The sequence below is a fragment of the Periophthalmus magnuspinnatus genome, chromosome 15 (assembly GCF_009829125.3).
Source record: "Periophthalmus magnuspinnatus isolate fPerMag1 chromosome 15, fPerMag1.2.pri, whole genome shotgun sequence".
NCBI lineage: Eukaryota > Metazoa > Chordata > Actinopteri > Gobiiformes > Gobiidae > Periophthalmus > Periophthalmus magnuspinnatus.
This window is the reverse complement of record NC_047140.1, coordinates 29565300-29592444: the sequence shown is the minus strand read 5'-3', so window position 1 is coordinate 29592444 and position 27145 is coordinate 29565300. Positions and strand designations below refer to the sequence as shown.

The 27145-nt window shown below is 38.7% G+C and overlaps 2 protein-coding genes across 3 annotated transcripts; one reads left to right on the top strand and one right to left on the bottom strand.

Moving 5' to 3' along the window:
* The first annotated feature begins 765 nt into the window (after positions 1 to 765).
* Positions 766 to 6354, top strand: LOC117382775 (cytochrome P450 3A56-like). Of its 2 annotated transcripts, XM_033980005.2 has the most exons (13): positions 766 to 940; positions 1255 to 1348; positions 1425 to 1477; positions 1965 to 2064; positions 2144 to 2257; positions 2513 to 2598; positions 2670 to 2812; positions 2893 to 3017; positions 3090 to 3168; positions 4123 to 4283; positions 4350 to 4576; positions 5811 to 5967; positions 6053 to 6354. In XM_033980005.2, the coding sequence occupies exons 1-13, from the start codon at positions 870 to 872 to the stop codon at positions 6128 to 6130; spliced, it is 1488 nt and encodes a 495-aa protein (XP_033835896.1). In that variant the 5' UTR covers positions 766 to 869; the 3' UTR covers positions 6131 to 6354. The 2 variants fall into 2 exon arrangements, with proteins under 2 accessions (XP_033835896.1, XP_055083433.1); XM_055227458.1 differs by having other exon boundaries at positions 2893 to 3168.
* Positions 6355 to 7415: 1061 nt separating this feature from the next.
* On the bottom strand, positions 7416 to 26666 carry LOC117382528 (deubiquitinase DESI2). The gene is made up of 5 exons (XM_033979732.2): positions 26254 to 26666; positions 16885 to 16957; positions 16699 to 16792; positions 13673 to 13814; positions 7416 to 10412 (listed from the first exon to the last, which is right to left on the bottom strand). Exons 1-5 carry the CDS (start codon positions 26290 to 26292, stop codon positions 10137 to 10139), a joined length of 624 nt encoding a protein of 207 aa, XP_033835623.1. The 5' UTR covers positions 26293 to 26666; the 3' UTR covers positions 7416 to 10136.
* Between the last annotated feature and the right edge of the window lie 479 nt (positions 26667 to 27145).

Genomic DNA, 27145 nt, shown 5'->3' with positions numbered 1-27145 from the left:
ATAAATAAATGCAGTAGTACATTTTAAATTCCAAATTCTGTGCAAAGTGCTTTTGTTTTCAGAGCTTTTGGGTTTGAACAATAGTTTAAAGAAATTATATAAGAGGACAAAAGGGATACAGCAAGTTTTAGGTTTCTGGTTAGAAAATTTACAACAATGAATATGATATTTTGAGAGGATTAGGATTACATTCAATACGTATACATATTTTTTCCCACATCTTCTTCGAAAACAGCACAAATTATATGTTTTGTATTAAATTGTAGGTTTACATCAAGCTTTCTTGTATGTCATTCTGAAAGATTTGAGTGTATGAGCAATCCCAAAACACATGAGTGACTGTTTCTTCACTGCTATGACAGAATGAACAAAGGTGATCTACATTTAAGCAAAAAACCTAAACCTAACGAATCTTATTAGTTACAAGGTATTTCTTAGTCAAAAGCCAAACATGTTTCTAATTAATGTCCATAAATGCATTGTTCCAAACCAAATTGTAACGTTTCGTCATGATTTGTGGTTAGAATATGATGTAACACAGTGTAAAAGCAGCAACAGGTGACGTAACAACCGTATAGTTTGAAAATATAGACTATTAACACGCAATATGTCTCTCCCTTAATCGTGAGGATATTACCCAGTTATAAATACAGACTGTATAATGTCGTGTAAGGTTATAAAGGGCAATATCCAGGGTTTATGGTCATGACCCTGATTACTTCCGCTTTCTATGGCTATACAAAACCCAAACTCCACCCCCTTTGGCCAATATAAAAACAAAACAACATTTTCCTCTTTCGTGGACTTGTTCAGGACTGGTTACAGTTTCATCTTTATTCTGTGGGGAGTTCAAACCAGGACACGACGCCATGTTTCCTTTTTCATGGTTTTCAGCGTCTACTTGGACCCTGATCGCTCTGTTTTTGACTCTGCTGTTGCTGTAAGTTGTGTTTTGTTTGTCCTTTAATCTGCATAACTGTGAGAGACTGTCCCAGGTCCTAAATGTCTCCTGCTCCCTCACAGAACACAGCTAAAACCGGGCTACAGTGTTTTCTGTCTTTTTACAAGTAACATTTTGCAAACTGAGCTGAAAAATGACTGAAGTGAAGAGATTGTGAAAGTGTGGAAAAGACCTGGTAGATCACAATTCAGATAGCACTTCCTGAAACTTACATTTTATATTTTATTGTAAAGCATTTATTATTGTTATTTATTCATTTATTTATTATATTTATATTTATATATTTATTTTAGGTATGGGATTTGGCCATATAGATATTTGAAAAACCTGGGCATTTCTGGACCAACACCCTTTCCTTTCGTAGGAACAATGTTCTATTTTAACAAGGTAAGAGTTTGCCTTTCTACACACTACTATAAAACAAATCTTATTTCTTAAACAAACTCAACATATTTTTTTCTAGGGCATTTTCCCTTTTGACAAACAGTGCCACCAGAAGTATGGAGATATCTGGGGGTAAGATATTTTTTTACTGCAAGTTCTAGGACAATATAGTGATGATGAGCAGAGGTTTTTTTTGATTAAGCTCTCAACTTAGTCCCAAGTCAGTGACCTACAAGTCCTAAGTTCTATTCATCAATTTCCAAGTCCTTTCCCGTCTTTGTACCAAATCACTTTTAGAATTTTGAAAATCTATATATCCTCTAAGGTCCTAGTCACAAACTGTGAGCTGGGGTGGGGCTAGTTCATTTTTTTGTGAAGAGAACAGCATCTTCTCAAATTACAGGTCACAGGGCAAGTCTCTAAGGCCATTAAATCAGCGACTCAAGTGACGACTTGCAAGTCCACACCTGGTGATGAGCTTGAGCTGCCTCATACTGTCAAAATGTTGATATAACCTCTTGCAATTTTAGTATCTTCTTCACTAACATATTACTGAGGAAATGTTGACTATTCCTTTATTTATTTATTTTTTGGATATCTGTGTGTTTGTTGCGGTTAGGCTGTACGATGGCCGTCAGCCGGTTATAATGGTGGCAGATCCTGAAATGATTAAGACTGTGATGGTGAAGGAGTGTTACTCTGTGTTTACCAATCGAAGAGTGAGTCTAACATTTTAAAACATATCTAAGGGTTTAAATGTAAAACTTGAATATATTAATTATTTCTTAAATTCCTCAGGAAAATGACCTTTCAGGCCCAATGAGTGACGCCATTACAACAGTAAAAGACGACAAGTGGAGGAGAATCCGTAACACGCTGTCTCCGTGCTTCACCAGCGGGAGACTGAAGCAGGTGAATCTGAACTTCTTATGTCTTAAGATTAAAACCACAAAGTTCGCAGACGTGCTGGCATGGTTTACTGTCACTGTCCCTGTTGTATCAAATTTTCAATATTTATTGGATATTTTATTACAAAATACAAAAAAAAGTTTGTACCAGTTGTTATTCAGTTCTTTTACAGCCTCACTTTATCTGGGCTACTACCTTTCACTTCTACTTGAGCAATATCTTAAGGATGTGGTTTTCTCTTTTTTTTTTTTTTTAAAGGTGTTCCCCGTAATCAGTCGCTATGCAGAGCGACTTGTACAGACACTGGAGAAAACTAACCTGGAGGAACCTGTTGATATTAAAACGTAAGTAATGAGCCTAAATGCATGTAAAGAATCAGAGTACTGTTTTCCGTTCTAACCGTTGTGTGCTGCAGATTTGTGGGCCCCTACAGTCTCGACGCCGTGGCCAGTGCCTCCTTCAGTGTGGACACAGATGCCATAACCACTCCAGATGGGCCGGTTATCACTCATTTGAAGAAGATAATGAACTTCTCATTTTTGCCCTTACTTATATTACGTATGTTTGAAAAAAAAAGTGCCTTTACATAGTGGTTATGTTAATGGAGCCGCGTGTAACCCCCGTGTCTCTGTCTGCAGTGATGTTTCCCTTTGGTAGTCGGATCATGAATGCTTTGGGTCTATCGATGTTCCCCAAAGACAGTGTGGACTTTTTCTATGACATCATTAAAAAATTCAAAGATCAGCACGATTCAGTCAAAACTGTAAATAAGCAGCAAATACACAATCATGTTTACAACGTGACCCCCATATTGAATGTGTTTGTATTTGTACAGAGCCGAGGGGACTTCCTGCAGGTCATGATTCAGAGTGAAATTCCTGAAGTACCAAAAGAACATGAACAGCCCAGTAAAGGTACAGTTTGAATGTTTTTGTATCTTACATTTTATATTAAGTATCAGTTTAATTATCATTTAAGTTATTATTAAGACAAATTATAGACTTGACGTGTTTTAGGAAGGGAGGTTTTTATAAGGACGGCACACTCACAACATGATAGACATAGAGTAGACAAATATAACCAAACGTACACATTTCTATATAAACAGGACAATAATACGATGAGAGATATTTTTAAGTAATATAAACCAAAGAATTTACCACAAACAACACAAAGACAAGACAAGAGACTAACAACGCAATAGAGGACACCACTATTCACACACGTACTCACACATACATGCACACGCACACACTCCTGCACATATGCACACACACAAACTCACACATGCACCTGCAGACACACAAACACATGCACACACACAAACACATACATGCACACGCTCCTACACATATGCACACACACGAGCTCACACATGCACCTTCAAACATACATTCACATGCACACACACTTACCCCTACACACACATACTACACACACACTACAGGCTTGGTCCTCATTGATGTTCAAATATTTATGCAAAGGCAAAATCGGTAAATATCACTTCTTCATATTTATGTGCGTCTTTCCAGATATATTTTAGCAAACAGTTTCTTAATTTTATTTCAGTTTAGCCTGAATTTTGTGGATTCTCAGGTGAAACTGTATTTTTACACTTCTTTGGGGCACAATGATTAATTGCTATAATTATTTATAAACGAGTTGGCCTATAATGGTGATTCATTGATTAACTAATTAACCTTAATGACTATAATTCTTTCTGGTAATTGTTGATGCTTATATGCAGCAGTAACAGTTAAACTTTAGTTACTGAATTTAACAGAAAGTGAATTATTTACAGCAGAAACTATCATTTTGCTCAAAAGTTTGTTTATGGATAACATTACTGACATTTCACTTTCTGCCAGGTCTGACCGAGCATGAAATCCTTTCCCAAGCCTTTATTTTTATCTTTGGGGGCTATGAGACGACCAGCACCACTATCTCCTACCTCCTGTACCATCTGGCAGTCAACCCTGAAGCTTTACAGAAGTTACATCATGAGATCGACACCCGTTTACCTAAAGATGTAAAGTGTTCTGCCGTAGACTTACCTCTTACTGTGTTTCTGTACTGACTCTTTCACTTTCTGTAGGCTCCAGTGTCATATGATGATCTGGCCAGCCTGCAGTATTTGGATCAAGTTCTCAATGAGTCTCAGCGTCTGACCCCGACTGCCCCACGTCTTGAGAGAGCGTGTAAGAAGACGGTACAAATCCACGGCATCACTGTTCCAGAGGGGACGATAATCGGAATCCCTATTGCCCTTTTGCACAAGGATCCACGTTTCTGGGACCAGCCCGAGAGCTTCAAACCGGAAAGGTATCATATGTTTTATACAGACTAGGCATGGAACGATATTGAAATTTAGTGTGTTAGCAATTAATCTTATGGATATGAATAATTTTAATCTTGTGAGTAAGTTCCATGTTTAAAGAATTGTTATAGTATTGTACTTTGTCATCAGTCAAAACAACTACGATCTAGCGGAGAATATTCTGGATGAACAGGGCCGCCGACTGAAATTTGGGGGCCCGGGGCAAGAAATCTCACATGGGGCCCCCCCTCTAGAGAGTCCAATTCTGGGCCCCTAAACCCTGGGACAATAAACCCCTTTGTCCCTCCTGTCGACTCCTCTGTGGACAAGTCGTTTTTCTGCACATTCTGGTGATGTAATGGCGATTATCTTTGATGGCGATTATCACGGTTATATAAAATGCTAAGGCAAGTTTATTTGTATAGCACAATTTGTACACAAGGTAATTCAAAGTGCTTCACCTCGTTTGGAGACGCCAGTGAGCAGGACGTTACAGTCGTCTAACCTACTGGAGACAAATGCATGGATAAGTTTCTCTAAGTCTGGATTTGACAGTAAACCTTTGATTTTTGCTGTTTTTTTTTAGATGGTAAAAAGCTGCAGATGTTATTGATTTGATGTGGCTGTTAAAGTTCAAGTCTGAGTCCATTATTACCCCCAGATTTCTAGCCTGATTTGAAGGTTTTAGAGAGAGAGACTGGAGGTGACTGCTGACACCTTCTTTTTGTTTCTGTGGGCCAAAGATGATGACTTCAGTTCTGTCTGAGTTTAGCTGGAGAAAGTTGTTTTTCCTCCACACACTGATCTGTTGATGCAGTGAGTGAATCCACTGGTCCATATTCACCTGCTGCAGTGAGACATAGATCTGAGTGTCATCTGCAGAGTTGGAAACATTATTGCTGCGTATTAACTGGCCTAACCGCAACATATAGTGACAGAACAACAGGGGTCCCAGAATTGACCCCTGGGGCACCCCACAGGTCAGGGACATTTTATCTGAGGCACATTTACCCAATTTCAAGAAAGCGCTCCCTGTTTTCTAGATAGAACTTGAACCAGTTTAGTGCCGTACCAGAGACGCCCACCTAGTCCTCTAGTCAATGTCCCGCGAACGATAATTGTCGACCCTTTTTTATCACGATAAACGATATTATTGTTTATCGTCCCATCCCTAATAAGACGGACTCAACTTTTTCTTCTTTGTTTGACTAATGTAATACTAATAATGTCACTCTGCAGATTTAATGAAGAAACTGAGATCAACCCCTATGTGTTCATGCCGTTTGGACAAGGCCCTCGCAACTGCATTGGGATGCGCTACGCCATCCTAACTATGAAGATGGTCGTGGTGCGTCTCCTTCAGAGCTACACTTTGGAGACATGTAAAGAAACTATGGTAAAGTTCATAGAATCATAAATTGCTGTTAAAGTCTACTCGGGTAAAGGTCCAGTTTCATAACCAACTGCTTTCTCTTTTCTAGATTCCGCTGGTGATAAACTGGAGGTCCCAACCCACGAAGCCTATCAAACTCAAAATTATTCCAAGGACCCCTGCATGAAATCGGGATCTTCTTTTTAAAGGACATTATGTTGATCAGAGTGTTTCTTTTCCAGGTATATGTTTTATATATGATCGTATTGTATCCAAAAGGCAGCCTGTTGTTTTGTCCTACGCCTCACGACTCCACTGCACTTTTATACTCCAGTCAATAGACGCTTTGAATGTATTTTCCAATGAATTACTTCAGTTAATTTCCAATAAAATATGGTACGTTAAAACAAAGTAGTATTTTTACGCACAAAATATTATGTTTCCTCATCACAAACAGATCTGGAGTTGTGTTTTGTTTTATTCACACGTTTATCACACGAACCCTTCACATTTAGTCTGAGTTCTTTTCTCAAACTGAAAAAAACCCCACTTGTTCCACCTTGTGATGTCATCATGTGGTAATACAGGAAGTGCTCCATTATGTTTTTAAACTCCACACACCTTCATTTCTAGAATCAATTTGATAATTTCAGTCCTAGAAATGTCAATCATTTCTGAGCTAAAGGAGCTGTTAACTTGAAAACTACCACTTCATGACATCACAAGGGGGTATAGAGCATTTTGAGCTTTTGGAGATGTAGACAGACTAATAATAGATAGTAAAATAGTTACTCAAACATGTGTGAATGAAACAAAACACAAGTCCAGGTCTGTTTTTGAGGAGATAACACTTATAACATAGTAAAAGCTAAAAGTAAAATCTGTAAACTGGACAAAAAGTTGTAGGAGTGAAGACATTTTGCTGCTCATCCAAGCCACTTCTTCAGTTCTGGTCAGATTACTCCTGGCCTTAGACATCATCTTTCCACCATCTATAACTCCATCCTCAGACCCAAAGCAAACTAAGGAAACAAAGAGAACAATATAGCTAGCCAGGGTGTCAATAGGTGTGAAAACATCCATTAAAAGCAGTATGAATATGATAAGTATGACTCAGCCACAGGTCACACTTAGTCTAGCTTAATAGACCCAGCCTATTGAGCTGTAAACAAAAGCTGTTTCAGTGTCGTTAGCTCCTCTCTTCAGACAGATATAAGGCAGTGTCCAGCAATAATCTGACCAGAACTGAAGACGCAGCTTGGACGAGCAGCCAGATATCTTCACTATTGACAGATTTTACGTTTGGCTTTTACAATGGATCAGACCTGGACGACTCAGGGATTACACAAACATTAGAGTCAGTTTTGTGTAATATAGGACCTTTAACCTAAACCCTTCTCTTAACCTATAATAATCTTGTTAAAATTTAAAATCTGAATAGTTACACTTGTATAAATAAAGTAACACCGCTTCAATATAAGTGTAATTTTAATAACATTTTAACTGGGTAAAAATCTGCGCAGCTCCAGTGAAGGCTCGGTGAAGTTAAGTCATGGTTTACTTTTGCTCAGAGCTCGGAAAGGTGTGCAAAAGATTACAAAGTGAACAACATAAAAAAACTTTACATTAACAACACATGACTTGAACAAATACAACAAAAAAAACATACATTTTTGCTAAACACATACAAATACAAACAAACAAATATGTAACAATACCTTTGGCATAGGAAAAGTAAAAAATGCATGAACTGGGATAAATTAAAGAGGGGGTATTTTACTTTAATGGGGTATTAATTGCAAACATAACATATTTAGATCAACATGTTTCCTTTTATTGTTTTGAAAATGCTATATTTGCCAAAAACGAGGTATTAACATGTTTCGTTTTTGTCGTTCAGAAACCAAAAGCCACTCCCCCTTCACGTTACAATCACCGTGCGTCTCGTTAATGAAACTACCGCACATCGCATCAGGTTTGTGAAGCTGTACTGCATTGTTTTCGATCATGTTTTTGTATATTTATGGAGAATTGTCACGTGGGAGCATGGGTGATGGAGGATTGTGGGTGAAGCCTTGAACCCATTTCACAGAGAACCGTAAAGAAGGTTCGGATACGTTGCAGGAGAGATCGCTTAACTACTCAAACATGCATGGATGACATTTAAAACCACTTCAGGCATGTTTTTAATGAAGGAACAACGTTAAAACATGGCAGAAAAGCTACAAAAAGTCCATATTGAAAACAGTAATACCCCCTCTTTAAAAGGCAGGTGGTTGGTCTTGATAAAAACTGCAAAATATTTCTTTCTCTGTGTTTATTTAGTCCGACATGACCAGTAGGAGGTGCCAACTGCCAACATTGAGTATTGCACGGTATAATACAATAACAGAGGGCAGTTTTCTGATACATACACGGGTCAGCAAACGGCTTCAAGGAAAAAAAATGAAACCAAAATGAGGAACCAAAGTGTTGAACCCAGAATGGTTAAAGTAACAGTAAACTCTCAGTCATCTTTGAGTTTGTGTTTGTGCTGGGAAACGCCGTCTAACTTGGCTTATCTGCATTCACACACACACACACACACACAGGAAACAGAGAAACACATTTGCATCCACAATAGCCATAAACAAAATCTCATCTTCATATCACAGAGTATAAAACTGGGCTTCAGAGTGATTATTATCTTACAAAAAAGAGGGAAAATTAAGCAACAGGATAAAATAATTATATTAAAAAGCCCGTTTACATCCTGAGTTGAATCTCACTTACACAAAAGGCCTTTAGGCAATAACGTTAGTAATACCACATAGATACAAAACACTTGTCAGTTGTCCAGCTGTTGTAAAAATCACATGGCTCGTGTCTAGAGCATCCACATGAGACCCACCATGGTGAAAAGGCAGCATCATACAAGGTCACGAGACTATTAACTATTATCTATTTTAGTTGGAATGTAAAAAAACATGACCTTTGTAAATAGGCCTGTACAGCAAGAAACAGATTTACAATTTGAGGTGATGTAGAAAAAGATTTGCTGCAACCACAGACTGTTTAAAGAAGTGGACGTCACCCGTAGCGTTCGGCTCCAGTCAAACGAAGCTCATCGAGGCTAGGGCAGTTACAGCGGCCATTTTGTATTCGAAATTCCGACCGCGAGTATCATAGCAACCGAAGAGCCAATCCGGAGCGAGGCTGTTGAATGTAACGCCTCTTCCCGCCCACGCCACTGGTTTAGCAGGGAACCGACGCTTATTTATGTTTTGATTTGTGTGATTTTAATGTCTTTCTTATTTTGTAAAGCACTTTGAATTACCTTGTCTACAAATTGTGCTGTACGAATAAACTCGCATTGCCTTAGCAACGCTGTCAATCAAAACTGTTGCTAAGCATACCGGGAAAGACCTCGGGGAAAGAAGGCGCCTGATTTGTCTGTTATTAATGTTCATATCCTGATTTACAGACACAATCGCTTAATAAAATAAAAACACCAGGATCATGTAGAGCGGGTTAACACGAACAATTAAGACCAAAATGACAGCAGCTACAGACAATTTTTCGATGGAGCCGGAAGTGCAGTCCACGATCACTTCCTATTTGCAACGCGGCGGCTAGCACGTTAGCTATGCCCACTTATATATACAGTCTATGAGCAAAGCTACCCTCTTATTTCCTACGTAATATCGACAATCGGCATGAAACTACAACTACAATATGAACTCTTGAGAGCATCTGCATCTCGAAATGTAAGGCCTTTTGAGGTTCTTTATAAAGTAAATAGTATAGTATGTTTTTAATTTCACTAAACTTGCATATACAGTGAACATAGTATTTGTTTTTTTTACATAAGTTTGAAGTACTTTAATATAAAAAGTAAATGAAAGAAACTGTTGTTACTACTGTGATTCTCCGGGAAAGTTTTTGACCTGTTGCACTGTGCCATCTACGAAATGTAAAGACCTTTGCACCAGTGTTGGCAAGTTCCTACAAAAAATATTCTTGTGTCATTATCAGCGAGGAACGATAAAAATCCAGCATTTTTTTCAACCGTTTGTGCTGCTCCTTCCAGCTGACATTCTTAGAGCAGATTAATTTCTTAAACTACAGCAATGACATCAGATCTGCAGCCACTGATTCTTGCGACTGCTTATACTACCTGACAAAACTCAGTCAATCCCCCGCAGAGCACCCCCCTATCGACGCGGCTGAGGGTGTCGGGGGTGACGGGGCAGTGTCGAAGGGCTGGGTCTGGTCGGCGTGCAAGGCGACATGGAGGCCAGCGAGGCGGTGGCGGCGGCGTCTTCTCCTTCCTCCAGGTGGCCTCCCGCGTGCAGCTCTTGGCTCACGCTGGACTGGAGGGCCGCGGGGGTCAGCCACTCTTTGGGCAGGCAGCTCTGGAGAAACGGCACGCATGAGCTGAAGTAGGCCAGACGATTGACCCAGCGAGGGATCTCTCTGCCGCACAAGATCTAGGAAAGGGAATAGAATGTACGAGAACATTACAAGTTGTTTTAAGAGCTGCGCAAACTTGTTTTTACGTTCTGGATTGTCTTTAAACGACCTGTGTTCCACCATTTTCTGATCTATGTTCTAATGCTGTTTCCTCAAAAAATACCTGGAGTTGTGTTTTGTTTCATTCACACAAACCTGCATATTTTGGCAGAGTTCTTCTCTCAAACTGAAAACACTCTGTTCGACCTTGTGCCTCCTCGTATCCTCTTCTCTCACACTTCCTTCTCTTTGTGTAAAGTTCCTCTTAAATCTCAGTATCTTTCCATTTACTTTCCCTCCTCGGAACATGTCCAACGCTCTGAACCTGGCCCCAATTTTATCTGAAAAACATTTAATTCAAGATGTTCTCAACCTGAATCGATCTCTCAAAAAGAACTTCAACATTTTCAGCTCATGTTATTACCACTGTCACCACTGTCGAGCATGTTTTTTTTCTTCTTCAATGGAAAATGATATAAAACCTGTAACCTGTCTATGTTATAATGTTGTTTCCTCATCAAAACATACCTTCACACATGTTTAACATACAAACATCTGCATATTTAGGCTGAGTTCTTCTCTCAAACTGAAAACACTCTGTTCCACCTTGTGATGTCATCGTGTGGTGATACAGGAAGTGCTCCGCTGTGTTTTTAAACTCCACACACCTTCATTTCTAGAATCATTTAGTTGATTTCAGCCCTGGAATTGCCAATCTCCACTGAACTAAAGGTGAAACATAGCTGTAAACTACCACTTCATGACATCACAAGGTGGAACAGGGCGTTTTGAGCTTTGGAGATGTGACAGACTAATAATAAAGTGTGACTCAAACATGTGTGAATGAAACAAAACACAACTCCAGGTGTTTTTGAGGAGGTACCAGCATTATAACATGGCTTAAATCTCACAAGAGTCAGTTTTGTGTAATATAGGACCTTTAAGAAAATAGTTTAGTTTAGTTTTAGGGGAGCATGAAGGCTTAATCCTCTGTATTCAAGTACACAACATTATCTGCAGCGGGGCATATGTATTGAATAAACTTCTCTCTGCCTCCATAGGTCATAAATACAGGCCAATAAATGTACTGTGATTTCAAACCAGCCATAAAACTCCACATTAAATCAGATAATGACATCATCACATTATAAAAACAGACAGGTAATGAAGAGCTGCACAAATTATTATGGTTCCAGTTAGTGAGAGAACATGTGAATATTCTTTATGTGTAGAGCTGAATTCTAAGAAGCACGTGGTCGTAACAGCCTGGTTTTGACACAAAGAAAACAACAACTCTGAAACACAAACGGCATCCCAAATCAGAAGCCATTTTGTGTGTTTTCTTCCTTGCTCGCGGTGTTTAATGAGGCCAATTATCTCCACACGGCTCTGACAGTGTTGATATTATTATTATTATTATGGGATAAAGTGGCTTCCCCCAAAAACAAACCGTGCATTTTAATTAAACATCAAAGCGACTGACGTGCTGGAGGTTTTCTGAGGATCCGGGAGGAAGGACCCCGTTTGAACCACAGTGAGACTTATGAAGCACCACTGGCATGTTTTGCTTTCTTGTGTACACGAAAGAAAGAAATTATGAAGGAGAACACAAAAGGGCGGGTTATAATCTGTGAGAAAAGGTTTTTAGTAAGGATTAAACGTGTGGTAGTGAAACCTGCTGCTCTGCATAATTTAGAAACAGTTAAAAGTCAGGAAGGAAGTAAGTGGTAGAAGCAGAGACTGTAAAAAGAAGTGGACTGAGTGAGTGTGACGTCACCCACAGCGTTCGGCTCCAGTCTAATGAAACTTGTCGAGGCTAGCTGTTATAGGGGTGATTTTGAGGTTGAGTTTCATATTTGGAATTCCGACTGTGACTATCATAGCAACTAAAGAGCCAATCAGGAGCGAGGGTGCTGGAAGTAACGTTCCTTCCCGTCCGCTAATGCTACGGGAGGCGACTTCAGGGAAAGAAGGCGCTTGATTTGTCTTTGATTAATGTTCATATCTTGATTTACGGACACAATACCAAAATAAAACCACCAGGATCACGTAGAGCGGGTTAATATGAATATTTAAGACCAAAATGACGAGTCTGACAGCAGCAGTGACAGAGAAAGGTGACAATTTTTCAATAGAAAGCGAATTGGAGTCGAGCGAACCCATGCTCACTTCCTATTTCTAATGCAAAAATGAACAGGCTTAGGATTAGGGATGGGAAGTCACAATATAATGCTACATGTTTTGCTGAGAAAGAGATATAGGAACTGTGGTGAAAGATGCTGAGATTGAAGAAGGGATGGAAGGAGATGATGCTCTGGACTATGAACCTATCTGAAAATCTAAAGAAGGGCACATTTTTTATCCAGAAATAAAAAAAAAAATCCTCATATGTATCTGTACACCTTATGCAAAAATGGGGTGAAAAGGTTAAAAAGTTGGCTGAAGTTTGAGACAAAAACAAAAGCCAAAGTTAAATAGATTCAGATTAAATAGAGACGGAAGTGCTCTGTGTGTGTGTGTGTGTGTGCGTGTGTTAGTGCGTGTTTACATGTCCAAGCCTGTGTGCATTTCTTAATCCACGTTAAAGACACTGACAGTAAGACGCTGGCTCATTAGGCACACCCAGAAAAGCCGATTTCACACCCACAGAGGTAACGGAGCTTTCATAAAAGACAACTGTGTCATTTTGCATATTTTATCTAGAGTGACAAAAGGCAGGAGGCAGGTGCAGGAAGTAACACGTACAAAAACAACTTAGAAAGAGATCTTGTTTTTGTGAGACAGGGGTCAGGCCAGGGTCACCGCCGCTGGATCGGAGAGGCCATCGCGATCCGGAATCGAAGTCTAAGGAGCATGAATCGCGACAAGGAAGCGTGCAACTTATCACACTCCTGGAGAAGATGTCAGACAGTAGGGGGCGTAGTAAGATTCCCCTACTGTCTGACAAAACCAAGTAAAGCAGAACTACACCATCATGTGAGGGTTCTGAGAAAGACACAGGAAGTAACCAAAATATATATAGCAGGTCTGAAAAGAAAAGAAGAGAAGGCAGAATGAACCTTTACCAAAGAAAGAAAAAAAACATGCAAAAATAAGTATTCAGAACACTAATTTTGTGTTTTGTACACCCCTATACATGACCTTAACACTCCCTTAGACTCTCCAACGATAAACGTCTGCTCCCGAAAACGTAGGACACAGGAGCAGCTCGTGTTATCTCTGTCTGAATGTGACGTACCTCAGACAGCGCGGAGGAAAAGTGGTTGCAGTTCTTGTGCATGAGGTGGTAGGCGTTTCCTTTGAAATCCTTCCCCATTTCCTCCACGATCCGCTCCACATCCTCCTCTGTGAAGTCCGTGCTGCCGAGGAGGATGGCCTCTCTGGACACACAAAGAAAGGGTCAAAATAAACAAAAGCTACAACAAAACACAGAGGAACGCAGTGTATGTAATGACTTTCCATTAGCTGCCGTACTGATACTTTGCAGCTGGTGTCATCAACGTTCCCCGGGGGTGTGGTGCTAAGTGTAGGCTCTGCTCTGTCTGAGGGTTTATTAGACTTTAATCTCTGGTTTATTATAACACAATCTGACCATAAAGAACTGGTCTACCTGGAACTAACAACAGGTGACATGATTTGTGCTGTTAAACAAGTCTCTCACACATAAAATTAAACTAAACTGGATCATGAACGTTCGGACTGATCACAGGCTCCTTTTGCATTTTTTCCTTGAGTTTTTAGACAATTTTTTGACAGTGTTAGCTCTTGTTTTGCTCTTGTGTGCATTATGTTAAAACATTCCACCATAGAGATACACACAGAACACCCCCAGCAGGATGTTACTGCAAAGTATCAATACATAGACAGAAACACAAGGTAGTTTCAGTTGTAGAATCTGCGAGCCTAAACGAAGGAGCTGATTTAACTTTGATTCATAAACGGATTGAGAACCAAAGCAACAATGTGAATATAATCAACTTTTATGCTTTACACAATAAGTTATTTTCACTATATTCTGGCCATTTTCACTTCATATCTAGGGATGGAAGTAATGTTTCCAAAAAACCTCCACAATTTCCACACTACCTCTTAAAAAGACGCATTTTGGCCCTTGTTGCCCAAAGCCGCAACATAACACTACATTACCTGGTTGTTTCGTAGCTCACAAACCCTAAAAGCTAAAAAGTGATTAATCATATTCCTCTCCACAAGTTAAAAAACAATATTTTATCTTGTCAGTAGATACACACACACACTCACAGGGACTTTGTGAGGTAAAATCCTCTTGTGTGTTCGGAGTATTTTCAGGGAGAGCCCCGAGCCACAGCGCAAATTAACTAGAGCAGAAGTAACCCAGAACTCCACTCAGATGAATGTAGGAATCCTCACACATATTGAATTATACAGTCTCCACATTTGCCCGGACCATAGACTGTAAAAAGAAGCAGACTAAGGGAGTGTGACGTCACCCACAGCGTTCAGCTCCAGTCAAATGAAGCTCGTCGAGACTGGAGCAGTTATAGAGGTGAATCTGGAGCCAAGTTCTATATTAGGATTCCGACTGCGAGTATCAAAGCAACCAAAAAGCCAATCCGGAGCGAGGATGTTGAAGGTAACGTCTCTTCCCGCCCGCACCACTGGTTTAGCAGGGAGCGGGCGCTTAGCAACGCTGTCAATCAAAGCTGTTGCTAACGCTATTAGGAGAGACCTCGGGAAAAGAAGGCGCCTGATATGTCTGCGATTAATGTTCATATCTTGATTTACGGACAAAATAAAAACACTGGGATCATGTAGAGTGGGTTAATATGAACATTTTAAGACCAAAATGACAGCAGCAGTTACAGAGAGAGAGGTTTTTCAATGTAAACTGAATTGGAGCCGATGATGTGGTGGCTTTTACTTTTTATATTATTTGCTATTATTATTATTATTATGACTGTTATTATTATTATTATTATTATTATTATTATTGCATTGCATTATTTCTATATGTTTAATTTGTATTTATTTTGTCTTTATTGTGTATTTATTATTATTACTATTATTATTATTATTAATATTACTAGCAAATGTGTCTATTCTGTGTATATGCCCATCTCGGGGGTTGAAAAGGGGGAAAAATGTAATTGGATTGTAATCTGTACAGCTGCAGTTGAGAACAATATTTTAATCACAAAAAAAAGAACGTGGCGGCTAACAGGTTAGCTATGTCCATTTATATAAACAGTCTATGGCCCAGACCCATAAACACCAGTGAAAATCAATGTCTACTGTTCACTGCTGGCTCAACGTCAGGGTAAATTTGTTACGGCACAAGCCACAAGAACCAAGTTGATGAAAATAACAATAAAAATCCTGACCTCTTTGGAGAAGGTAACTTGTAATACTTCAGAAATTAAAAAGCAAACACGTGAGGAGAGCGTTCTTTTTCCAGCACACAAGTTCTGCATTCCCTCAAGATTGAACTGTGAAATTAAATCATGCTTCTCCACGTGTTTTTTCTGACATTTTAGTTTGATGCAACTGTAACACTGTAGTACTAACTAACTTCTAAGTTCAAAATAAAAATATTTTCATGAATTAATATAACATTCATACATTAAAGCAATTTTAGGTTAAGGATATCAAGATTAAAACTGATATTTGCATAATTAAAGTGAGATTTAAACCATGTTATAATGATGTTACTTCCTCAAAAACAGACCTGGAGTTGTGGTTTGTTTCATTCACACATGTTTGAGCAACACTTTATTATTATTCTGTCACATTTCCAAAGCTCGAAATGCTCTGTTCCACCTTGTGATGTCATGAAGTGATAGTTTTTAAATTAACAGCTACCTTGTACTTTTTGTTTAATAGAGATTGGCAATCCCAGGGCTGAAATCATCCAAATATTTCTAGTGAAGGTGTGTGGAGTTAAAAAACACAGTGGAGCACTTCCTGTATTACCACACGATGACATCACAGGGTGGAACAGAGTGTTTTCAGTTTGAGAGAAGAACTCAGCTTAAATATGCACAAAAACAACCAAACAAAACGCAACTCCAGGTCTGTTTGTGATGAGGAAACATTATAAAATAGATCAGAAAGTTGTGTATTATGGGCCATTTAACAACAAAAAGTGAGGATTTTAGTAGCAAAAACACGTCAAGTCGAGCTATTTTCCAAAAACGTTACTGTAAATGTAAAATGCTTTTTATCTATCAGGTTGTTTATGTCCACATTACTTTATTTTTCAGAAGGTTTGACTCCATAAAAACTCACTTAAATTTGAAAGTATCACCGAGCTCCATTGCGTCTCCTGGTGTGATCTCGAAAATTCCTGAGAAAGGGTACGGGTGTCCGCCATAAGCAAACTCTGAGGACACATTTGGGGAAAAAAAAGAGATTTGAGCAACCAAAAAATAAAACAGTATACATATATTTTGGATACTTCAGAACATAACATACCTCTTCCGTAGATCTCAACCCCTGAGTGAAAAACCCCGATGCCCAGAGAGGTGGTGAACTCATTGATCCAGTACTGCAAAAACAGATTAAAACAAATAAACACGAGTAAACTTTCTTTGTAAATTCCTGTTATAGTTATGTCACAATCCTGAGATAAAGAGGTTGTTTGGCACATCATATTTCTGAAGTCAGGTGCGTTGGAGAGGGCGTGCGTGATGCTCGTCAAAGTCTAAAATAGAAAGACCCCCCACACACAAAAGTGAGCGTTATTTACAGGGAAGCAGCAACGTTTCCAATAGACAAGAGTGCGGGAATCTTTCTATTGTTGCTTTCCGTTTTCAGATTTTAGGATGTGATAATGTCATGAGCTCAGATGGGAAGCAAGAGACGGTTTGTTTCTACTGATTATTGCATTGTAGTTTGCCAGGAAATATGCAAAAAGTCAATTTACATGTAGAAACTGGTAATTTGTTAGTGACTAGAATCGAAAAACTCACTTTATTACCACAAAAACTAACTGTGTAACAATATTAATTTTAGCTGTCCTCCTAAAATGCTGCGTTTTGTCGTCTAAACCCAGCAATTTTTGAGTTGTGTCGTGATCCAAACTGAAAGATCGGGACCCCAGTGACTCTACGGTTCACACAGGATCAGTTACACAAACATGCAATAAGAAGTACGCTCCTGAGGAAACTACGAATCAATAATTGATCACAGCACCACTCATCCCCGGTGTCACCTTTCACCTTTTAAATCACCCTTCTCACGCAAAGTTGTCCGGAAGCTCATTGGCTGGACTGTTGCTAGGTAAAACAAACTACGGCTAAAGTGTATTTTTATTAACTTAAAATGTTCTACTACTACTCTAGAGTTTATTTATACATCTTCAACTGTTTGCTTATCTATAGTATTGATGGGATGATAAACAATAATATCGTTTATCGTGATAAAAAGGGTTGACATTTTATATAATCGTGATAATCGCCAACAAAGATGATTATTATATCACCTGAATGTACAGAAATAAACGACTTATCCACAGGGGAGACAAAAGGGGGGGACAAAGCGGTCTGTTATCCTGGGCCCAAAATTGTACCGTTTTCCTATTAATTTGTATTACAGGGGGCCCATGTGAGGCTTAATGCCCCAGGCCCCCCAAATTTCTGTTGACGCCCCTGCTCATCCATAATATTCTCTGTTAAAGTTATAATTATTAATATCCATAATAACAATTCATATTTACATCCTCAATAGGACACATTAAATATTTGATATGGGCTTGTTAAAGTAGATTTTCAGAAATGTACAGTCAAAATTACCGTTTAAAGTAATATGGGACAATCACCTGGAAGCTTGACGGCCGAGAAAAACTGGTCTGAGGGCCGCATTTCACCCCTGGGCCACAGTTTGGGCATGTCTGGTTTATGCGTTTGTGATTTGTGATTCATTTGCAATGCACAAAGGTGTAGAATAGACTAGTACTGTCCAAAAAATACCCAGACGATTAATAATAAGACTAGCTTCACTAAGTACTCAACTGAACAAAGATTCATTACAAAAAAGTTGGATCTTAAGAGTTTTAGAACCGTCTATGTCATAACTGCTATAAGACCACATGTTATTAAAAGAACTATTATTATTTGGTCTTGTTCATTACTTTCTATTACATTATATTGGCTAAAATTGGGTTTTTATCATCATTTTGGCAGGAATCCTATATTTAACTCAACCTCTATTACATATTTTTAATGTATCAATGCAAATGGAAGTTATACCAGAATTATGGAAAACAGAACAAGCTTTTCCTTTACATAAACAACTAAACATGTAAATATTTAAATTGCCATGTCTTGCAAAAGTTTTAGAAAAGTTAGATGCAAATCAGGTCACAGTTTATTTAAATACATGCTCCGTTTTGAACTCCTGTCAATCGGGTTTCATAAAAGGGCACAGTACTGTCACCTCAACCACAAAAGTTCACACATTTTCACAGCCCTTGATGACAGGAAAGATTGTGTAGCTCTGTTTCTTGATTTAACTAAAGCTTTTGATTCAGTAGATCATAAAAACTTCTTGAAGCGTCTGAAACATGACAGTGCTACATGTAACTGGACACAAAATTAACTTTCAAACAGAACCCCAAGCAGTAGTAGCGGAGTTTAAATCTCTTTTTAATGTATTTTAAGCAAAGGAGCACCCCAAGGCTCAACTTTGGGCCCGTTACTTTTACTATATTTATTAATTCCATTGGTTGCAATTTAAGAGAAAGCCTCTAACATTTATACACAAGTGATGCCTCCCTCTGTTGATCGGGCGATTTACAAACTGTAGCAAGATTTTAACGGGAAATTCCCTGAAAAATATTAAAATATCATTGAATGCAAATAAAACGAAGCATAGGATTTTTCTAAAAAACATTTAAATGATGTGCAAGCTACAAATCTTTATACACTAAATGGTACATTGATAAAAAGAAGAACCACTTATAAATATCTTGGCTTGACAAAAACGTGTTGCTGAAATACATATCTCTTCATAATAATACATTTTTATCTTTTCTTTCTTCTTTATTTATTTATTTATTTATACAGGGGGACCCAATGTATCTGTTGAACATAATAATTAACATTTATAATCACACCTGTACCTGTTTTTCACTCATGCATTTTAATAATCCAGTGATAGAAATTTATAATCACACCTGCTCCTGTTTTTAAAGATTTAAATGGACCTATACAGTTATTTGATTTGTTTGTTTTATTTGTATTGTTCAGTGCTCTTGAAAAACATAGTCTGAGCTCTCTCAAGGGGCCCTCCCTGTAGAAATAAAGATAAATAAAAAAAACATAAGCACTGATACAAGTAAAATTGAGTTCAAAATGTTTGTATTGTGACAAAACGAGACTCTAAAAATAGATAATTGTAGCATTCGGTGAAAGGCTCTTCGTTAGCCCTCCTCCTCCTCCCACTCAGAGGTGAAATAAGACTCTTATCTCAGACCTCATTACTTCAAAGCTTGTTAAAACGCTCCTCCGCCTCAAAGCCACAGAAGAAGAAGAGCGTGCGGAGGGAGGAGATAAATTCACGTGAGCTTGTGAATGACGACACAGTGGACATCGCCAACGTTTACTGCCTTCGAATTTACAATAGCAATATATCAAGAGCCTGCAATAAACAAAACATCTAGAGATCAGCGCAATAAACATAAAATCTAGAGACGAGCGCGCAGTAAACGTGACATCTAGAGGCAAGTATGCGATAAATAAAGTCACAAACAGAGACTCAACGTGAACAAAACTAACACTGCGAAGGAAGGAAACAGATGCAGAGCAAGATAAATGCAGACACGTAAAACTGGGTTAATGTGTTGCACTTTGTTACAGTATAAGATCAGGAAACGCTACCAGACTTGCAAAACCTTAGCTACTAAATATGGTTTCGCTATAGTCTCTCGCTGCAAAGTAATTCAAATATATAGTTAAAATGCTCTTTATTTTTATTCGACAATGCTTCATTCACGTGTTTACTTGTGTTTTTCTTTATTTCAGCTCAGTAAACTAACCTGTTCTTTACACATCAGTGAGGATAGGCCTGTCATATAACATATTTTGAAGTTTGATATATCGTTGAAGTAAATATAGACGATAAACGATAATATTGCAGCAGATTTATGCCACTGAGAGCAGATTTAACCCACAAAACCATTCTGAATCGAAAATATGGCTAAAAAACATGAGCTGCAACAAATAAACAGCAGAAAAAAAACACTTTAGTTGTTATTTTGCGTCTGTAATTAGTCATTAAAAGTGATTAATTCAACGTTTGACAGCTTAAATCTTATCGTTTAACCCAAAATTTCCAAGCAGCGCAAAGAAAATGTACACATGATGAATACTAACCGCGAAAAATATAGTTCCAGCTTTTATATAATGATCAATAAGTCAATATTAGTGATTATTGTGACAGGCAAAGGTACCAAAGGAGCACAGTGCAGCGCAGGGGGGGCAGATATAGAGTGACTGGGGCAGACAGGTGGGGCGAAGGTAATGCAGTCTCATTAAAAGGACCGAGCTTAAGCACTCAAAGCTCGACAGCAAATCCACTTAGAGCAGCACAGAGCCAGACACAGCAACAAAATGGCATCCAACTATACTGAAATCCTGCGTCGCGTTTATCACGGTTTATCTGCGTCGGACAGTAATATCGCAGCAATTATTAAAAGTGCGGACGGTTATATGGAAATTGTATGGAAATATACTTTACATGACTATATGGGTCAGTTAAAAAGACATTAGTTCTGTGTTTAAACAACTATTTTACTTTGTTGTTTTACTTTGTTTACTTTGTTACTTTGCACATTCTGGTGGTGTAATGGGAGTTATGTTTGTTGCCGATTATCACGATTATTGTCTTCTCTTTTAATCACGATGAGCGTTATTGCTTATTGTTCCATTTCTTGAACAACAAAAAGGAAAACCAGGAGAGCATTGATCCACAAAATGAGTGAATCAGCCACTGCATCGGCTCAGTCACCAGTGAGAAGTTTGTTTTTGACTTTTACGTAAGGTTTTCCGTGTTGTTTTTCTGTGCAAAATCAGGCTCTGACAGGCCAGTACGCACTAATTCATTTAAGCTTTGTTTGGCTTAAATGAATTACTGCAAATACCAAATGAACTGGAATAATCTGCAAACTTCCCAGATGTAAGAGTTATAGTTGAATACGGCTGCAGGCACGCGCAAAACTTTAAACTCGTTCCACAAAGAGGACCGAGATACGTTTTCCTGCAATGACATTCGCTGCAGACGAGGAAACATTTGCGTAGAGAGTTATTTCCTTTTTTTTTTTAAAGCACTTCCTTAAACAAACACTTTTTAGGATTGCTAAAGTACAAACAAATGTCAAAATCAGACCCCTGAACAAAGACATGGAGCTTTTGCATTAAAACAGATAAGAAAGTGACACACGAGGTTCTTACGGGTCAGATCTGTGAGAGGCAATTCCACTCATAGTAGCAATGCATGTGTCCAAGGAATTTCTGAGCAATAAAAACACCTGTGCTTGAACATGTAAAACTGGGACACACCTGGGTTTGGACGGCTGGTCTAAATAAAACTGTGAATAACATTATCCAAACTTGACTCACTTGTGGGTCATAATCTGTCAGTTTTTTTGCCTTACGGTGACTTTGAAGCACGGTTTTCTGTATTTTAACTGAGCAAAATGACAAAATATGGCTCTCTTTACTGTTGGCGGGTGTCAGACTGGTCAGAAATAAGGACATTTGGGACATTTCTTGAATAAAACTTGGACAAATCAATGGTTTTGGATGATGATTTATATACTCAATAGCGAAATAAAAATGCCAGGATCATGTAGAGCGGGTTAATACGAACATCTAAGACCAAAATGATGAGTCTGACAGCAGCAGTTACAGAGAGAGGGGACACATTTTGTTCAATAGAAAGTGAATTGGAGCCAGAGTCGATGGAGCCGGAAGCGCGTCCATGATCACTTCCTGTTTGGAAAGCGGCGGCTAGCAGTTTAGCTATGTCCAGTTATAAATACAGTCTATGGTCAATGGTTAGCAATGGCATTTTCTCCCGTAAAAGCTCTAAACTTAATCTAAAATGTGAAATAATACCAAATATAAAAGTCTACAACTCTATTTAGTTTGTGCCTTGCGACTGAAACATAAACATCAAGTAAACAGTTGTAAAAAATCAATTAACGTTAGCCAACAACTGAACCTTTCTCACGTTAAATAATGTATGTAAGCCTGTGTGTGGAAGACGTAATTATTGTGGAGCGAAAACAACAGCTCCATGGAGAGAAATGTAACCACAAAAAACAGATAATGCGGATAATTCTGTGCCACTAGTGAATGTAGAGGCACTTTTTTTTTTTAAACGTATGCATATATGTGTTCAATATTCAATGCATGACCTCTGTAGTGTTACACATTTCATCCAAAGGGAAACCCCGTCAATACAAACTAAATAAAGCCGTGTATCGTGCGCTCGCCTGCACTAACATTATTACTGGGTCACTACTACTGCAGTCATTCATAAGAGTCAGAGCGGGGCAGATGAAAGCCCTGAAGTGTGCGTGGGGAACGGAGAGAAGAGGCTGGAGAACGCAGGGGAAGTGAAGGAAGAAGGAGGGAGGAGACAAAAGACAAGGAGAGGAAGATAAAAGAGAAGCATCGATAAAGTGTGGAGGAGGGGAGAGGTCAGGGGTGCAGACAGAAGCGGTTTTAATCAGGACAAGAACAGACAAATAACAAAGGTTTTTATCTGTAACTGAGGTTAAATTAACATCAAAATCAGTTAATTATATAGTAATAAACGTCGCTTAGGAAGAAAATATGTAGATTTACTGAAGTTGACCTACATCAGTTTGCTCAGAAACCAGTCATGTTTCATTTTTATTTGGTTTTCATTCCTAAAAAACTGGACGTGCTACAACTAAAATGGGAAAAAAAAGGTTATTTTACTTCCCAAAACTGGAATATATTTGAAATATGTGCAAAACTGGATAGATCGGTGCCACTAATGCACTTTAATAACCTGGAGATAAACATTTATAATCACACCTGCTCTTGTTTTTAATGTTTTAAATGGACCTACGCAGTTATTTGCTTTGTTTCTTTTTGTTTGTATTGTCTTGAGAGCTCTCCTTGGCGTCTCTCTGTAGAAATATAGACACGTGAAAATGAAATGAACATCTTTAAATTGATTACGACGTATAAGAATGACACAACGGTGAGTTTGGAGCAGCTGTGGCCCCTGATGACGGCACTGCCCTGATGACCTCACACTGACTCAAGTCAAACACAAAGAGAAGTAGATGTAATCAGACACAGTGTTGGGAAGTAACTGAACACCTGTACTGAAAAAACATATTCTGAATACAAATTTGAGTAACTGTAGTACTGGTATTTTGGTGCAGTTACTCTTTCATTTGATGGTTTTCAGAAAAAGGATGGGACAATAACCAATAATATCGTTTATCATGATAAAAAGAGGAGACAGTGATTATCCGTGAGACGTTCTATATAATCGTGAGAATCGGCAACAAAAACATGCAGAACAAACCTACTTCTCCCTGATGATCGGGAACATTTTTAAACCGTCACTAACTTGAATAATTATCGTGATATACTCGTTAATCGCAATTATTTTAGCCATGATAATCGTGACGCCAAATTTCAATATCGTCCCATTTCTAATTCAAAGTACAGTTACTCTGTTTCTAAAATCGAAGTAATGTTTGTGGGACCAGATCACGCAATTTTGGCTTTAAACTTCACTGTTTTAGTAAAGAAAATAACAGCTCTTGTGATGAGGCATGTGCGATTTTTGTTTCTCTAATCAGTGTTAAAATAAAGTTGTTTTTTTAAGTCTTTTGTCATGTTTTTTTTTACACAGTTGACACATTCTAGGGGAGGCTAGTGCCCCCTCAAGCCCCCCTCCTGACACCGCCCCTGGCTCCAAACTGAATAAATGTTTAACGTACAAAAAAAATGTTTGTAACTTACATATCATATCATACCGGTTGAGTATTATCAGCTTTTGTAAAATCGAAGGAATGCATTGTGGGACCTGATCTCGCAATTTTGGCTTTAAATTGGGCTGTTTTAATAAAGAAAATAACAGCTCTTGTGATGAGGCGTGTGTAAATTTTGTTTCTCTAATCAGTGATAAAAATAAAGTCGTTTTTTTGAGTCCTCTGTCATGTTTTTTACACTATAATATAAAGCAACTCTGCGTAAAAGTACTCTAATTATTCAAAACACAGTACTCTGACTAATCCATGTAACAGAACACAAAATACATTACAAAATACATTTTAATGCAGGTATTCAGTATTCTGTAACTAAATACATTTTCCAAGTATTCGTCCCGTTGCTGTGAGACCATCTGCTGGCCCGGGACACCTGACCTGCCCACGGTTGATTTAGCGATAGCAGCTTAGAACCATAGAACCATAAGAGGTCACTGCTTAGCTCTGTTCAGTCCTTACACGAGTACAACGAGTTAAATTAAAGATAATCTATACAACCTTAGCAAGATTTGTGAGGAAATCTATAGATCTGTTGTTTCATGCTTAGAAGTAGCCTGCTCTTTTGCAATAAAAAACAAAAAAAATCACTTTGCATTGATGAGAGAGGATCAGAGGACACTGTTGTGGCAGTGACAAAGAAGACACAAGTATAAAAGCCTAAAATTTGTGAAATAGTGGCTAGTTTTACAAATATATATTAATATATTTGTTTAACTTTATGTCTTATTGTGGATCTTTGTCACTAAAGCACGATTCGTTATCAAAGAATTCAAAATATAAACAGCCAGCACGAGCGGATACCCATTCCTGCAAAATGACACACACAGGAAAATGAAAGTGTGCAGCGAGCAGGGGCGGTGCAAGACATTTTTGGTAGGAGGAGCTAAGGGGGGGCTCCCGTAAAATGTTAATTTAGAGCCTATTAACAACAGAGTGTACCCGGCGCCAGCTATCATGTTCGAATCGCTGTTTTAAACTAGCTAAAAAGTATTAAAAGCTGATGTTGAATGTGTCAACTGGACAAAAAGTTGTAGGAGTGAAGACGTTTCGCTGCTAATCCAAGCTGCTTCTTCAGTTCTGGTCAGATTTCTGCTGGACACTGCCTTATATCTGTCTGAAGGGAGGAGCTAACTACACTGAAACTGTAAACAGCTGTTGTCTTCAGATTCAGTCTTACCCTATTGTTCCCTTTGTTCCTTTTGTTTTCTTTGGGTCTGATGATGTGGGTCATAGATGGAGGACAGATTATGTTTTAGGCACCCCCATTCCTAAAAAGTAGTAGTTTGGTTTTTTTTAACTGTAGTCTCATTTTGAACACTCAAAATTTGAACCATCTGAACATTTTTCATCTAAACTGGATGTGCTATGAATGTGAGATATCGTAAAAGCCAATCAAATCTGTCAACTGGACAAAGTAAAAGCCTAAGTTAAATCTGTCAACTGGACCAAACATTGCAGGAGTGAGGACATTTCGCCTCTTCTTCAGTTTTGTCAGCTTGGATGAGCAGCAAAACGTCTTCTATCCTACAACATTTGGTCCAGTTGACAGATTTAAGTTTGTCTTTTACTACAGATCAGACCTGGACGACTGAAGGACTACATAGATATGAAAGTGAGGTAAAAATGTTTGAGGGAGCTCTGGGGGGGGGGGGAATAGGTCATTCTAGGGGAGGCTGGTGCCCCCTCGAGCCCCCCTCCTGGCGCCGCCCCTGGCTACAAACTGAAAAAATACAAAGTTTAACATACAAAACAAACATTATCTTCAGGTATTGTCCTCTTACCAGTCTGTAACCTGTATATCTTACCATATCATAGACGTTGAGTATAATCGGCTCGTTTGCCATCACTGGGATCCAAACTTACTCCTCCAACACAGATAAACCCAAGCCCGCTCCTCTTCCTCGCTTTACACCCGGGTAGATCAACAATTCAGTTCATAGCCAGATGTAAAAAACGCCAGAGATGTGCAAACGAAACGTTCCAAAACATCTGCTTTGTCCAGATCTCCCCCAGAAACAAAAACACATGAGCCGCTTAGATCCGTCCAGCCGCACGGGTCAAAGTTACACCAAATCCACAAGAGTTTATTTCCAATTTCCCAAACATGCTGCTATTTTAGGACCAAGTGGCGTCTTTTTGTTGAAGATAAGAGAGATTGCTTCGACAAAAAAGGCAGCTAACTCCTCTGAAGCCTAGCTAAGGGCAGGATCATGGGCAGGATGCGCGATTCAGGAGTGAGAAAGAAAAAGGGAGCACGAGCGCGGAGCTGATCGATGAATCCGAGCTCGATTCATTCAGCCTGAGGAAGATGAAGGCATTATGGGTAATGTCGTTTCTCTGGTGTAAGGATTTCTTCAGTTTAAAGGGTCTATATTGCACAAAATTGACTCTTGTGAGCTTTAAGTCATGTTTTCGATTATTCTGGGCTCGATTCATCAACCTGAGGAAGATTAAGGCATTGTGGGTAATGTAGTTTTTGTGGTGTAAGGCTGTTTCTGCAGTTTAAAGGGGCTATATTGCACAAAATTGACTGTTGTAAGCGTTAAGTTGTGTTATAATGTTGTTACCGCATGACAAACATACTGGAGTTGTGTTTTTTTTCATCCACATCTCCAAAGTTCAAAACGCTCTGTTCCACCTTGTGATGTCATGTAATGGTAATTTCCAAGTCAGCGCCCACTTTTCACTTTTAGTTCA

What these genes read in the sequence shown, in the direction of transcription:
- LOC117382528 (XM_033979732.2), bottom strand. Translation starts at nt 26,292, where the DNA reads ATGGCAAACGAGCCGATTATACTCAACGTCTATGATATG. An exon ending in GGTGATACTTTCAAATTTAA is followed by an intron (nt 13,815 to 16,698) that starts GTGAGTTTTTAT and finishes TTGTGTGTCCAG; the next exon opens with AGAGGCCATCCTCCTCGGCA. An exon ending in TTTCCTCCGCGCTGTCTGAG is followed by an intron (nt 10,413 to 13,672) that starts GTACGTCACATT and finishes TCCCTTTCCTAG; the next exon opens with ATCTTGTGCGGCAGAGAGAT.
- LOC117382775 (XM_055227458.1), top strand. Translation starts at nt 870, where the DNA reads ATGTTTCCTTTTTCATGGTTTTCAGCGTCTACTTGGACCCTGATCGCT. An exon ending in AAGTATGGAGATATCTGGGG is followed by an intron (nt 1,478 to 1,964) that starts GTAAGATATTTT and finishes TGTTGCGGTTAG; the next exon opens with GCTGTACGATGGCCGTCAGC. An exon ending in GAACCTGTTGATATTAAAAC is followed by an intron (nt 2,599 to 2,669) that starts GTAAGTAATGAG and finishes TGTGTGCTGCAG; the next exon opens with ATTTGTGGGCCCCTACAGTC.